The sequence below is a fragment of the Leucopleurus acutus genome (genome assembly GCF_964270905.1).
Source record: "Leucopleurus acutus genome assembly, chromosome: 16".
Lineage (NCBI taxonomy): Eukaryota > Metazoa > Chordata > Mammalia > Artiodactyla > Delphinidae > Leucopleurus > Leucopleurus acutus.
In genome coordinates, this window is record NC_139158.1 from 54,962,749 (window position 1) to 54,978,263 (window position 15,515).

Sequence of the window (15,515 nt, forward strand, 5' to 3'; positions counted from 1 at the left end):
CCCGTTTCTGTAGCTCCTTTAAGCAGCACTGTTAATCCCCTCTCTTCGCGCACCAGGAAACAAAGAGGCAAGAAAAAGTCTCTTGCCTCTTTGGCAGGTCCAGACTTTTTCCCGGACTCCCTCCCTGCTAGCAGTGGTGCACTATCCCCTTCAGGCTGTGTTCACGCCGCCAAGCCCAGTCCTCTCCCTGGGATCCGACCGAAGCCCGAGACTCAGCTCCCAGCCCCCGCCTGTCCCCGCGGGTGAGCAGACAAGCCTCTCAGGCTGGTGAGTGCTGGTAGGCACCTGCCCTCTATGCGGGAATCTCTCCGTTTTGTCCTCCGCACCCCTATTGCTCCGTTCTCCTCCGCGGCCCCAAAGCTTCCCCCCTCTGCCACATGCAGTCTCCGCCCATGAAGGGGCTTCCTAGTTTGTGGAAACCTTTCCTTCTTCACAGCTCCCTCCTACTGGTGCAGGTCCCGTCCCTATTCTTTTGTCTCTGTTTTTTCTTTTGCCCTACCCAGTTAAGTGGGGAGTTCCTTGCCTTTGGGAGGTCTGAAGTCTTCTGCCAGTGTTCAGTGGGTGTTCTACAGGAGCAGTTCCACGTGTAGATGTATTTCTGATGTATCTGTGGGGAGGAAGGTGATCTCTGCATCTTATTCTTCCGCCATCTTCCTCAACTCCAGTAACTGGTTGTTGACTGAGCAAATGAATGGAAGCTTCCATTACAAAACATAAGTTCCAGAATTGTCCCTGATGCATGGTGAGCAAATGACAAGCACAGGGCACCTTGCTTTCAGTAATATTTTAAAGAAAATTTGAAAACAGAGTAAATGAGTAAATAAAATTCTACATTTCACACACCACAGTGGACTGGAAGCACACATTGTAGCTGAGGCCGAAAACTTGGAAGTTTTGAAATAAACAGAAACATTCATACATTCTTTTCCAGATTACACCTTCATGGTAGTTCTAAAGGACTCAACTTGGCATTTCTAATAAACCCTTTTTTTTTTTTTCTTTTTGACCATGTCACATGGCTTGTGGGATCTCAGTTCCCCAACCAGAGATTGAACGCAGTCCACAGCAGTGAAAGGGCCGAGTCCTAACCACTGGACCACCAGGGAATTCCCTAATAATCACTTTTTATATGTGACCAATTGAAACTAAATCAAATTTAGCAATAAGATGATTTTTTCCCTCAAAGAAAAGACAAGACACAAATCTTGAGCTTGGAGATATCGGTGTTTTGTTTTGTTTTGTTTGTAAAGCTTCCACTGGAAATTTTGATTCATTTCCGGGTTTTGTGTATAAATTATGCATTTGGAATGGTCACAGGTGTGTATTGCAACCTGACAGTCAGGCTTGGTTAAAGGGAGGGAATCGAGCCCAGTTGCCAGCCTCAGCCTCAGCACCAAGCAGTGTTTGAACTAAGAGGTAGGAGGACCTATGGAATCAGTGCATTTACCTCCAGGAAAGCTGCCCAGAAACTCTAACATCCACATTCCTTGGCTTTTACCTAGGATCCTAGCAGCGCAGTGTGTTTATAAAGTTATCAGTGCTGATTGGAAATGGCAGTTGTAAGTATATTTGATTAATGGAGGAAAATGGGGACTATCTTCTTAGTTTGAGTACTCCAGAAGCAGACCTGAGATAAGAATTCAAGTACAAATATTATTTATTTGGAAGGTGATGCCAGGAAACACTGGCTGGGAGTGGGAAACTGAGACTGGGAAGAGAAGGCCACTAATGAGCAAGTATCACTGATCAAGTCACACTTTGGGCAACTGGGGACCTCTGGGAGGCAGTGTGGACATGCCTTGGGGCTGTGCCACCCAAGGGGCAAGGGAGCTGGGGTGTTAATACACCATTCTCATCAGTCATTGAGTCATCAAGGGCTGATCTTGGGGAGCGTTAATTTACTGAACTCATGTGGCCAGTTGCATCTGTATCTGAGCAGTGTGGACTCTGGCATCCAGAGCAAGCCCTTGGGTAGAGAGACACATCCTAGCTGCCATTGGAAGGGGGTCAGAGCTCACTGAAATGGTGATGGCCAAGGGGTGGGCGGGGCACCTACCATGTCTGCCTCGGGGATGAAAGTAGCTGTTGGGCAGAGAAAGGCTCTGAAGACCGCTGTTCCATAAAGAAAAAAGATGGGGTCTTTTGTTGTTGCTTAAAAACCTAAAAACAGAAAAGGAAGGAAGGGAGGGAGGAAGGAAAGAAGCAAGGAGGGAGGGGAAAACGTAGTCAATAGATGACACAAGCATAGCAAAATGCTGAGAGCAGTTTAAGCAGAGTGATGATCACAGGAAGGAGCCACTATACTATTCCCTTCACATTGGATATGTTTGAAATATTTTCACAGTAGATTAAAAAACAAATTAGAAATTTTCCTAGACTGAATCTCTCTCCACTATCTGACCCCCACACACACCCATTTTGGGAGTCACTTATCCCCTTCAATTTCTTCAAAAGGAATGCGATTTAGTTCCATTTATCTCTCAGGAATTTCCTGAGAAATGGTTTCAGATGCCCAACATGACTCTTGAGTCTTAGAAGGAATTTTCTTTTTACTTTTTGCATGTCTTCTTTCTTTTTTATATATTTTTTAGATATTAGAAGAGCAGAAGAAGTTTCCTTGTTAAAGCCTTCTGGTGAATATTTTAAAAAGAAAAAAAGAAAAGAAAAAAATAATAAGGAGCCCATAATTGAAGATATTTTAAGCCTGGAGTGTTCTCCAACAAATTCGGGTCCACCAGGTAAGATTTATGATAGGTGTTTTATTGTTTTAATTCATTATTAAATCCAAGCATTTCTTAAATTCTTAAGTCCCAAGAACTCTCCTCCCCTCTGGTCACCTTTCTTCTCTCCCCCAAACAAAGAAGGACTAAAATTGAAGATTCCAGTGATGAGGATAGAATATCCAACTAATTTTAGAACTAACAGAAATTTTTTGACAAGGCATGTTGTATGGCTCATTATTTTAATTGTATGTATTAGGTCACAGATGAATGTAAAACTTTAGTAGAATTGGCCATGAATTTGGGGAGTAAAGGAAATTTGTTAGATCACTCAGATATACTTCTCTTCCTGATCCTACCTTCATATCACTCTTTCCTGAACTCAATTTAAATTTTGAGTTGGGCGTGTAACAGGAGGGGCAGTAAAAATTCTGTAAAGGCATCATCCTTTTATTTTTACAGTCGTACATCAGAGCTATTGCAGACCACAGCAATAAAGAAAGTCACACGAATTTTTTTTGTTTCCCAGCTCATATAAAAGTTTACACTCTAGGGCTTCCCTGGTGGTGCAGTGGTTGAGAGTCTGCCTGCTGATGCAGGGGACACGGGTTCATGCCCCGGTCCAGGAAGATTCCACATGCTGCGGAGCAGCTGGGCCCGTGAGCCATGGCCGCTGAGCCTGAGCGTCCAGAGCCTCTGCTCTGCAGCAGGACAGGCCACAACAGTGAGAGGCCCGCGTATGCAAAAAAAAAAAGCTAAAAGTTTACACTCTACTGTTACTATTAAGTGTGCAATAGCATTATGTCTTTAAAAAAAATGTACATACCTTAATTAAAAAGTACTTTATTTATAAAAATGCTAACATAATCTGAGCCTTCAGCAAGTCATAGCAGTAACATCAAAGATCACTGATCACTGACCCCCATGACAAATATAATAATAATGGAAAAGCTTAAAATATTAGAATTACGAAAATGTGACACAGAGACACGAAGTGAGCAAATGCCATTGGAAAAATGGCGCCAATAGACTTGCTCAACACACAGTTGCCACAAACCTTTAATTTCTAAAAAAACAAAAAACCAGTATCTGCGAAGCACAATAAAATAAGATATGCCTATATATAAGAATTAATCTCGGTCGGAGGAAGATGGCGGAAGAGTAAGACGTGGAGATCACCTTCCTCCCCACAGATACACCAGAAATACATCTACACGTGGAACTGCTCCTGTAGAACACCCACTGAACACTGGCAGAAGGCTTCAGACCTCCCAAAGGCAAGGAACTTCCCACTTAACTGGGTAGGGCAAAAGAAAAAACAGAGACAAAAGAATAGGGACGGGACCTGCACCAGTAGGAGGGAGCTGTGAAGAAGGAAAGGTTTCCACACACGAGGAAGCCCCTTCGCTGGCAGAGACTGCAGATGGCGGAGGGGGGAAGCTTCGGAGCCGTGGAGCAGAGCACAGCAACTGGGGGGTGGAGGGCAAAGAGGAGAGATTCCCACGCAGAGGATCGGTGCCAACCAGCACTCACCAGCCCGAGAGTTTTGTCTGCTCACTCGCCGGGGCAGGCAAGGCTGGGAGCTGAGGCCCAGGCTTCGGTTGGAGCGCAGGGAGAGGACTGGGGTTTGCAGAATGAACACAGCCTGCAGGGGGTTAGTAGTGCACCACTGCTAGCCGGGAGGGAGTCCGGGAAAAGTCTGGACCTGCCAAAGAGTCAAGAGACTTTTTCTTCCCTCTTTGTTTCCTGGTGCGCGAGGAGAGGGGATTAAGAGCACTGCTTAAAGGAGCTCCAGAGACGGGTGCGAGCCGCGGCTAACAGCGCGGACCCCAGAGACAGGCATGAGTTGCTAAGGCTGCTGCTGCCGCCACCAAGAAGCCGCTGTGAGCACAGGTCACTATCCACACCTCCCTTCCGGAGAGCCTGTGCAGCCCGCCACTGCCAGGGTCCCAGGATCCAGGGACAACTTCCCTGGGAGAACACACGGCACGCCTCAGGCTGGTGCAACATCCCACCCTCCTCTGCCGCTGCAGGCTCACCCTGCATCATACCCCTCCCTCCTCCCGGCCTGAGTGAGTCAAGAGGCCCCGAGTCAGCTGCTCGTTTAACCCCGTCTTGTCTGAGTGAAGAACAGACACCCTTCGGTGACCTACACACAGAGGCAGGGCCAAATCCAAAGCTGAGCCCCGGGAGCTGTGCGAACAAAGAAGAGAAAGGGAAATCTCTCCTAGCAGCCTCAGGAGTAGCGTATTAAATCTCCACAGTCAACTTGATGTACCCTGCATCTGTGGAATACAAGAATAGGCAACGAATCATCCCAAATTGAGGAGGTGGACTTTGAGAGCCAGATTTATTATTTTTTCCCCTTTTCCTCTTTTTGTGAGTGTGTATGTGTATTCTTCTGTGTAAGATTTTGTCTCTATAGCTTTGCTTTCACCATTTGTCCTAGGGTTCTATAGTTCCGTAGTTTTGTTGTTGTTGTTGTTTTGGTACTTTTAAAAAAGTTTTTTTTCTTAATAATTATTTTTTATTTTAATAACTTTTTTTTTTTTTTTTTTGCGGTATGCCCACCTCTCACTGTTGTGGCCTCTCCCGTTGCGGAGCACAGGCTCCGGATGCGCAGACTCAGCAGCCATGGCTCAGGGACCCAGCCGCTCCGCGGCATGTGGGATCTTCCCAGACCGGGGCATGAACCCATGTCCCCTGCATCGGCAGGCGGACTCTCAACCACTGCGCTACCAAGGAAGCCCTTATTTTATTTTATCTTACTTTATTTTATTTTACTATCTATCTTTCTTTCTTTCTTTCTTTCTTTCTTTCTTTCTTTTTCTTTCTTTCTTTCTTTCTAATTTTTCTCCCTTTTATTCTGAGCCATGTGGATGAAAGGCTCTTGAGGCTGCAGCCAGGAGTCAGTGCTGTGCCTCTAAGGAGGGAGAGCCAACTTCGGGACACTAGTCCACATGAGACCTCCCAGCTCCACATAATATCAAATGGCAAAAATCTCCCCGAGATCTCCATCTCAACACCAACACCCAGCTTCATTCAACAACCAGCAAGCTACAGTGCTGTATACCCTATGCCAAACAACTAGCAAGACAGGAACACAACCCCACCCATTAGCAGAGAGGCTGCCTAAACTCATAGTAAGTCCACAGACACCCCAAAAAGCACCCCCAGACATGGACTTGCCCACCAGAAAGACAAGATCAAGGCTCATCCACCAGAACACAGGCACTAGTCCCCTCCACCAGGAAGCCTACACAACACACTGAACCCACTTTAGCCACTGGGGACAAACACCAAAAACAACGGGAACTATGAACCTGCAGCCTGCAAAAAGGAGACCCCAAACACAGTAAGATAAGCAAAATGAGAAGACAGAAAATCACACAGCAGATGAAGGAGCAAGATAAAACCCACCAGACCGAACAAATGAAGAGGAAATAGGCAGTCTACCTGAAAAAGAATTCAGAATAATGATAGTAAATATGATCCAAAATCTTGGAAATAGAATAGAGAAAATGCAAGAAACATTTAACAAGGAATTAGAAGAACTAAAGAGGAAATAAGCAATAATGAACAACACAATAAATGAAATGAAAAATACTCTAGAAGGGATCAATAGCAGAATAACTGAGGCAGAAGAACGGATAAGTGACCTGGAAGATAAAATAGTGGAAATAACTACTGCAGAGCCAAATAAAGCAAATAGAATGAAAAGAACAGAGAACAGTCTCAGAGACCTCTGGGAAACATTAAATGCACCAACATTCGAATTATAGGGGTACCAGAAGAAGAAGAGAAAAAGAAAGGACTGAGAAAATATTTGAAGAGATTACAGTTGAAAACTTCCCTAATAAGGGAAAGGAAATAGTTAATCAAGTCCAGGAAGCACAGAGAGTCCCATACGGGATAAATCCAAGGAGAAACACACCAAGATACATATTAATCAAACTGTCAAAAATTAAATACAAAGAAGACATATTAAAAGCAGCAAGGGAAAAGCAACAAATAAAACACAAGGGAATCCCCATAAGGTTAACAGCTGATTTTTCAGCAGAAACTCTGCAAGCCAGAAGGGACTGGTAGGACATATTTAAAGTGATGTAGGAGAAAAACCTACAACCAAGATTACTCTACCCAGCAAGGATCTCATTCAGATTTGATGGAGAAATTAAAACCTTTACATACAAGCAAAAGCTAAGAGAGTTCAGCACCACCAAACCAGCTTTACAACAAATGCTAAAGGAACTTCTCTAGGCAAGAAACACAAGAGAAGGAAAAGACCTACAATAATGAACCCAAAACAATTAAGAAAATGAGAATAGGAACATACATATCGATAATTACCATAAATGTAAATGGATTAAATGTTCCCACCAAAAGACACAGACTGGCTGAATGGGTACAAGAACAGGACCCATATATATGCTGTCTACAAGAGACCCACTTCAGACCTAGGGACACATACAGACTGAAAGTGAGGGGATGGAAAAAGATATTCCGTGCAAATGGAAATCAAAAGAAAGCTGGAGTAGCAATTCTCATATCAGACAAAATAGACTTTAAAATAAAGACTATTAGAAGAGACAAAGAAGGACACTACATAATGATCAAGGGATCGATCCACGAAGAAGATATAACAATTGTAAATATTTATGCACCCAACATAGGAGCATCTCAATACATAAGGCAAATACTAACAGCCATAAAAGGGGAAATCGACAGTAACACATTCATAGTAGGGGACTTTAACACCCCACTTTCACCAATGGACAGATCATCCAAAGTGAAAATAAATAAGGAAACACAAGCTTTAAATGATACATTAAACAAGATGGACTTAATTGATATCTATAGGACATTCCATCCAAAAACAACAGAATACACGTTTTTCTCAAGTGCTTATGGATCATTCTACACAATACATCATATCTTGGGTCACAAATCAAGCCTTGGTAAATTTAAGAAAATTGAAATCGTATCTGGTATGTTTTCTGACCACAATGCTATGAGACTAGATATCAATTACAGGAAAAGATCTGTAAAAAATACAAACATATGGAGGCTAAACAATACACTACTTAATAACCAAGTGATCACTGAAGAAATCAAAGAGGAAATCAAAAAATACCTAGAAACAAATGACAGTGGAGACACGACGATCCAAAACCTATGGGATGCAGCAAAAGCAGTTCTAAGAAGGAAGTTTATAGCAATCCAATCCTACCTTAAGAAACAGAAAATATCTCGAATAAACAACCTAACCTTGCACCTAAAGCAATTAGAGAAATAAGAACAAAAAACCCCCACAGTTAGCAGAAGGAAAGAAATCATAAAAATCAGATCAGAAATAAATGAGAAAGAAATGAAGGAAATGATAGCAAAGATCAATAAAACTAAAACCTGGTTCTTTGAGAAGATAAACAAAATTGATAAACTATTAGCCACACTCTTCAAGGAAAAAAATGGAGAAGACTCAAATCAATAGAATTAGAAATGAAAAAGAAATAACAAGTGACACTGCAGAAATACAAAAGATCATGAGAGATTACTACAAGCAAGTCTATGCCAATAAAATGGACAACCCAGACGAAATGGACAAATACTTAGAAATGCACAACGTGCCAACACTGAATCCAGAAGAAATAGAAAATATGAACAGACCAATCACAAGCACTGAAATTGAAACTGTGATTAAAAATCTTCCAAAAAATAAAAGTCCAGGACCAGATGGCTTCACAGGCGAATTCTATCAAACATTTAGAAAAGAGCTAACACCTATCCTTCTCAAACTCTTCCAAAATATAGCAGAGGGAGGAACACTCCCTAACTCATTCTATGAGGCCACTATCACCCTGATACCAAAACCAGACAAAGATGTCACAAAGAAAGAATACTACAGGCCAATATCACTGATGAACATAGATGCAAAAATCCTCAAGAAAATACTAGCAAACAGAATCCAACAGCACGTTAAAAGGATCATACACCATGATCAAGTGGGGTTAATTCCAGGAATGCAAGGATTCTTCAATATACGCAAATCAATCAACGTGATACACCATATTAACAAATTGAAGGAGAAAACCATATGATCATCTCAATAGACGCAGAGAAAGCTTTTGGCAAAATTCATCACACATTTATGATAAAAACCCTGCAGAATGTAGGCATAGAGGGAACTTTCCTCAACATAATAAAGGTCATATATGACAAACCCACAGCCAACATTGTCCTCAATGGTGAAAAACTGAAAGCATTTCCACTAAGATCAGGAACAAGACAATGTAACTCACTCTCACCAGTCTTATTCAACATAGTTTTGGAAGTTTTACCCATAGCAATCAGAGAAGAAAAGGAAATAAAAGGAATCCAAAACAGAAATGAAGAAGTAAAGCTGTCACTGTTTGCAAATGACATGATACTATACATAGAGAATCCTAAAGATGCTACCAGAAAACTACTAGAGCTCATCAATGAATTTGGTAAAGTAGCAGGATACAAAATTAATGCACAGAAATCTCTGACATTACTATACACTAATGATGAAAAATCTGAAAGCGAAATCAAAAAAACACTCCCATTTACCATTGCAACAAAAAGAATAAAATATCTAGGAATAAACCTACCTATGAAGACAACAGACCTGTATGCAGAAAATTATAAGACACTGATGAAATAAATTAAAGGTGATACAAATAGATGGAGAGATATACCATGTTCTTGGATTGGAAGAATCAACATTGTGAAAATGACTCTACTACCCAAAGTAATCTACAGATTCAATGAAATCCCTATCAAACTACCACTGGCATTTTTCACAGAACTAGAGCAAAAAAATTCACAATTTGTATGGAAACACAAAAGACCCTGAATAGCCAAAGCAATCTTGAGAACGAAAAACGGAGCTGGAGGAATCAGGCTCCCTGATGTCAGGCTATACTACAAAGCTACAGTAATCAAGACAGTATGGTGTTGGCACAAAAACAGAAATATAGAATCAATGGAACAGGATAGAATGCCCAGAGATAAACCCACGCACATATTGTCACCTTATCTTTGATAAAGTAGGCAGGAATGCACAGTGGAGAAAGGACAGCCTCTTCAATAAGTGGTGATAGGGAAACTGGACAAGTATATGTAAAAGTATGAGATTAGAACAATACCTAACACCATACACAAAAATAAGTTTAAAATGGATTAAAGACCTAAATGTAAGGCCAGAAACTATCAAACTCTTAGAGGAAAACATCGGCAGAACACTCTATGACATAAATCACAGCAAGATCCTTTTTGACCCACCTCCTAGAGAAATGGAAATAAAAACAAAGATAAACAAATGGGACCTAATGAAACTTCAAAGCTTTTGCACAGCAAAGGAAACCATAAACAAGACCAAAAGACAACCCTCAGAATGGGAGAAAATATTTGCAAATGAAGCAACTGACAAAGGATTAATCTCCAAAATTTACAAGCAGCTCATGCAGATCAATAACAAAAAAACAAACAACCCAATCCAAAAATGGGCAGAAGACCTAAATAGACATTTCTCCAAAGAAGACACACAGATGGCCAACAAACACATGAATGAATGCTCAACATCATTAATCATTAGAGAAATGCAAATCAAAACTACAATGAGCTATCATCTCACACCGGTCAGAATGGCCATCATCAAAAAATCTAGAAATAATAAATGCTGGAGAGGGTGTGGAGAAAAGGGAACACTCTTGCACTGCTGGTGGGAATGTGAATTGGTACAGCCACTATGAAGCACAGTATGGAGGTTCCTCAAAAAACTACAAATAGAACTACCATATGACCCAGCAATCCCACTACTGGGCATACACCCTGAGAAAACCATAATTCAAAAAGAGTCATGTACCAAAATGTTCATTGCAGCTCTATTTACAATAGCCAGGAGATGGAAACAACCTAAGTGTCCATCATCGGATGAATGGATAAAGAAGATGTGGCACATATATACAATGGAATATTACTCAGCCATAAAAAGAAACGAAATTGAGTTATTTGTAGTGAGGTGGATGGACCTAGAGTCTGTCATACAGAGTGAAATAAGTCATAAAGAGAAAGACAAATATCATATGCTAACACATATATATGGAATCTAAGCAAAAAAAATGTCATGAAGAACCTAGGGGTAAGACGGGAATAAAGACACAGACCTACTAGAGAATGGACTTGAGGATATGCGGAGGGGAAGGGTAAGCTGTGACAAAGTGAGAGAGGCATGGACATATATACACTACCAAACGTAAAATAGATAGCTAGTGGGAAGCAGCCGCATAGCACATGGAGATCAGCTCGGTGCTTTGTGACCACCTGTATGGGTGGGATAAGGAGGGTGGGAGGGTGGGTGACGCAAGAGGGAGGAGATATGGGAACATATATATATGTATAACTGATTCACTTTGTTATAAAGCAGAAACTAACACACCATTGTAAAGCAATTATACTCCAATAAAGATGTAAAAAAAAGAAAAAAGAATTAATCTCTAGCTTGCTTGCAACTCTGAGGGCTTCTTGCATAGTATATTCCAATGAAAAGAATGAAAAGGATTATTTATGCTTTCCTTATGCAAAATAGAGTCAGATGATTTATAAACCGTCAACTAGCTGGTTTCTTAAAATTTTAAATACTGTGATTTGTTTAGGGGATTTGTCAAAAAAATATAGTGTATTCATGCATTCTGCGAGAGCTCCAGTTTTCTAATAGTGCCAGAACTCACTACTGAAATAGGAGAATTTTGAATTATTGAGAAGGAGATAGTCCCACATCTGTCTGGGATGATTTTGGAAATTTTTACAGCCTATGAGTTCCCAAGCTTCCCAGGAGCTAAATATTCAGACAGGAGTTTTACCTGTGTTTAACTTCTCTCCCCATCACTCATGACTTATCTGATTATTTTCAATGTTAACAAACATTTAACTTCAAAATCCATTTTAGTACAAGCAATATTGGTAATTATTTTTCTAAAGATTCCTACCCCAAATCTCATATCCTAGTTCATTCTCTTCTTTGCTTTGCAGTAAGTCCTGGCTTATACAGTAGAACCATGACCCCCACATATGACCCCATCAACGGAACGCCAGCGTCATCCACAATGACTTGGTTCAGTGACAGCCCTTTGACTGAACAAAACTGCAGTATCCTCGCATTCAGCCAGCCCCCTCAGTCACCAGAAGCTCTTGCTGACATGTACCAGCCTCGGTCTCTGGTTGACAAAGCCAAGCTTAACGCAGGGTAAGGACATGACTTCGTTTTGCGTCTCTGTGAACTGATGTTGATATAGTAAGAGAGATGCTGCAGGGATGGGGGAAGGGGTGTTTCATTTTTAAGTTAGCATACCTAGGGATTGTATACTATTCACAAAAGTCAGTGCTGATTTTAGCAACAAAAGGGAAAAATGCATCCTTTTATCATTTCAATACATTTAAAGTGTAACAACATTTACTCACTGGGTTAATTCAACGGTTTACTGTATGTGAATACTAATTCTTTGACCGTACACGTGTGCAAAGTGTATTTTATGGAATGTAGAACAGCTTATAAGTGGGTTGGTCCCCATGGAGCAGCAGGGGAGACCCAAGGTGACCTCACTGTCTTTCGTAGAGCACTCCTCCATTCTGTGATCCAACAAGTGAGTCCTTCAGCTTTTGTATGAAGTGGTCTCAGAAAACACAATTTATTTCTCAAACCACCATCTATTTCACTCCCTGTTGTCCACCAAGTCAAGTCAAGTTTGTTAACAGCATTCCACTCCCTGTGAGATCTGGTCCCGAAGATATCCATCTGTCCGTCCTGCTGTGCTGTCATGCACCCCATCCCCCCACGTGCATGCTCACTCTTGTGTCACCACCTCACCTCCAGCTTTTCCCCTGCTCCAGAACCCTCTCCTTCCCTCCTCCTCTACCAGCCTGTCCCTGTTTGTCCTTTAAAGCCCGGCCACATACAGTCTCCTTCTGAGATGTCACCATTCAAGATCAGTCACTTCCCTTGAGTTCTGTTCTTTGGCTCCAGTGTTACCTTGTTCCTTTAGTATAAGGCTTGGTTACCCCACAGGACTGTCAATTCCTTTAGGTTGGAGACTGCATCTTGGTTATTCTTATTCTCCCAAAAGGGAATATATAATATGTAATAGAATATTACATATATGAATATATATAATCAATATATATAAACATATATAAAATACTTGATAGAAGTTCAAACCATTTTCCTTCAGTGGTATTGGATGCCCTTCATTCCCACCTTGTTTTGTTGTTAACTTTTCATCACACCTCACCATTGCCAGTATTTATTTTTCAAACACTAGAATTGTGCTACCCAGTACAGGAGTCACTAGCCGCATATGGACATTTACATTTATGTTTGAATTTAATTAAAATTAAAATGTGGCACTAGCCACATTTAAACCTTCAGTAACCACATGTGGCTAGTGACTACTCAGTTGGGCAGGGCAAGATAGAATATTTCCATCGTTACAGAAAGTTCTACATAAAACTTTCTGTAAGATAGAGTCAGTTCTGGGTTGGACCACCTAGTGTAGAAGTGGTCAGCAGTCAGCAAATACATGCAGAACAAGTACATGCAATAGTCACCAAGCGCAGATTCTAATTCTGGCTCCACCACGAGACATGTGACCTTGAACATATCACTTAATGTTGCTGAGGCTCATTTTCCTCATCCGTAAAACTGAGAAAATAAGAACTGCCCTGGGGGACTTCCCTGTTGGTCCAGTGGGTGAGACTCTGTGCTCCCAATGCAGGGAGCCCGGGTTCAATCCCTGGTCAGGGAACTAGATCCCGCATGCTGCCACTAAGAGCCCGCATGCCACAACTAAATATCCCGCCTGCTGCAACTGAGTCCACATGCCACCACTAAAGATCCCACATGCCGCAACTAAGACCTGGTGCAGCCAAAATAAATAAAATTAAATTGTAAAAAAATTAACTCAAAAAAAAAAAAAAATAAGAACTGCCCTGGCTCCTTCAGTTGGTTACTTTAAAGTGTCAGTGAGAAAATATATACATACAAAAAAGCACTTGGAAAGCTGTATGATAAAATGGAGATATAAGCTATTATCAAGTCATCTCCCTTACTGAGTTTTGGTTATATTACTAACCCGGACTTTGTCCAAGGGTGTATATATACACACATATACATGTAGATATACATGTATATGTATATAAAAACACATTGTATAATACTATAATTATGTATGTAAAATTGATTGACTTTTAAAACTCATCCTGTTGTTTTCCAGTTGGCTAGACTCCTCACGTTCCCTTATGGAGCAAGGCATCCAGGAGGATGAGCAGCTGCTGTTACGATTCAAATACTACACTTTCTTTGACTTGAATCCCAAAGTAAGATACTTTTTCTGTATTCTGTCTCTCCCTTTTTTTTTTAATGTGAATGCATGAAAGTGTAAAATCGAGTTATTTAGTTTTCAAAATTAGGATTAATTTATGTAACCTTCTGTTTAGCTCTGTAGGGTTAGACCAATAAATGTATACTGGTCTCTGGATTTTCATCTGTTTGTCTCTAGCAAGCATGGTAGGCTACCCCTGAGTTAGGGGAGTCTCTAAGGGTCTTCACTCATGGCATGTGCTGTCCCTCTCCATTCACGGTGAAGCAGGAACAAAAAGAGAGTGACTCACAGAGTTGGAGCCCTTCATGCTTAGGAAGGAGGGAGTTGTCAAGGCCCAGGTTAAAAGGGAAGGGGTTTTGGCAAAGAAGCCAGGACCTCATGATAGCACACACCTGGCTCCCCACTGTGGTGCTGAATGAGTCTTGGGTGATGAGACAGAGGGATTATCTGGATAAATAAAGACCCCCAGCTGGTTTCCAACTCTCATTTTAAGTGCACATCTCCCACCTGAAGTTTCCTAGGACAGCTGAATGGTGAAATAAGTCCTCTGAACATCTGCCCCTTCCTTGTCCCTATTCTCCCTTTTGTAGAGTTGTGAATCGGCACTTAAAGTGGCGCAAAGTAGAAAACACACACTGGGTCACCAGTCCTCTGAGTGCACAGCATGATGGTATCCTTCCCATCCCAGTTCCGAGCTGACTGCTATTCTTCAATTATCACCGGGCACTTGTTCAAGGGGCCTGCCTCGGGTCACCTTTTCTGCACCCGTTCCTTCCTCATCCACGGCAGTGTTTCCGCCTCTTGTGTCACTGTCTTCTGCTTGGTCCTCATTTTGTCTGGTCTCCAGAGGCCCATCTGGACTCCCACTGCTTACCTAACTGGCATCTGCTTCAAAATAAGCCCTCTTCCTTGTTTCTGTGGAGCTCTTGCTCAGTCTTTGATTGAGATCCAACTTACTGCCCATGGGCCTAACTTGCATCTGGAGTACATCACTTCCAGTGAATCATGGTAAGAAAGCAAACTTTGGCTCTTCTTTGATAAAATCTTCAGGAGAAATTACTGTTACGGCTTCTCTTAACCAATTGTTTTGATTTTCTTAAGGGCAATGTGAATTATACAATTATTCAGGTTTTCCTTTTTGTGTTGCCTGCTAGAACCAAATCTTTACACTTTCTGTAACCTCATTTTTTAGCCTCATTCCTGACTCAGCTTTACTCTTTCCTTGCCTAGTTCCTAGGTAACTTAATCCACCTTGTTGTATGCTATCTATTCTAATAAACTGCCTTAAATTTTTTTCTGAAACTAGATAACACATAAATAAAACATACTTATGCATTTTCTAATTGCTAAGTCAGGAATGTGGCCCCAACTTATCTCTTCAGCCTTGTGCCCCTGT

The 15,515-nt window shown here is 41.4% G+C and overlaps 1 protein-coding gene across 1 annotated transcript in view; it reads left to right on the top strand.

Annotated features, from left to right (window-relative positions):
• FERMT1 (FERM domain containing kindlin 1) overlaps positions 1 to 15,515 on the top strand; it is a 64,929-nt gene that overhangs the window by 15,499 nt on the left and 33,915 nt on the right. Inside the window, exons 4-6 of the mRNA XM_082856731.1 lie at positions 2,592 to 2,738; positions 11,775 to 11,988; positions 14,012 to 14,114. Of these exons, the coding sequence (XP_082712857.1) occupies positions 2,592 to 2,738; positions 11,775 to 11,988; positions 14,012 to 14,114 (464 nt within the window). The remainder of the gene's footprint in view (positions 1 to 2,591; positions 2,739 to 11,774; positions 11,989 to 14,011; positions 14,115 to 15,515) is intronic.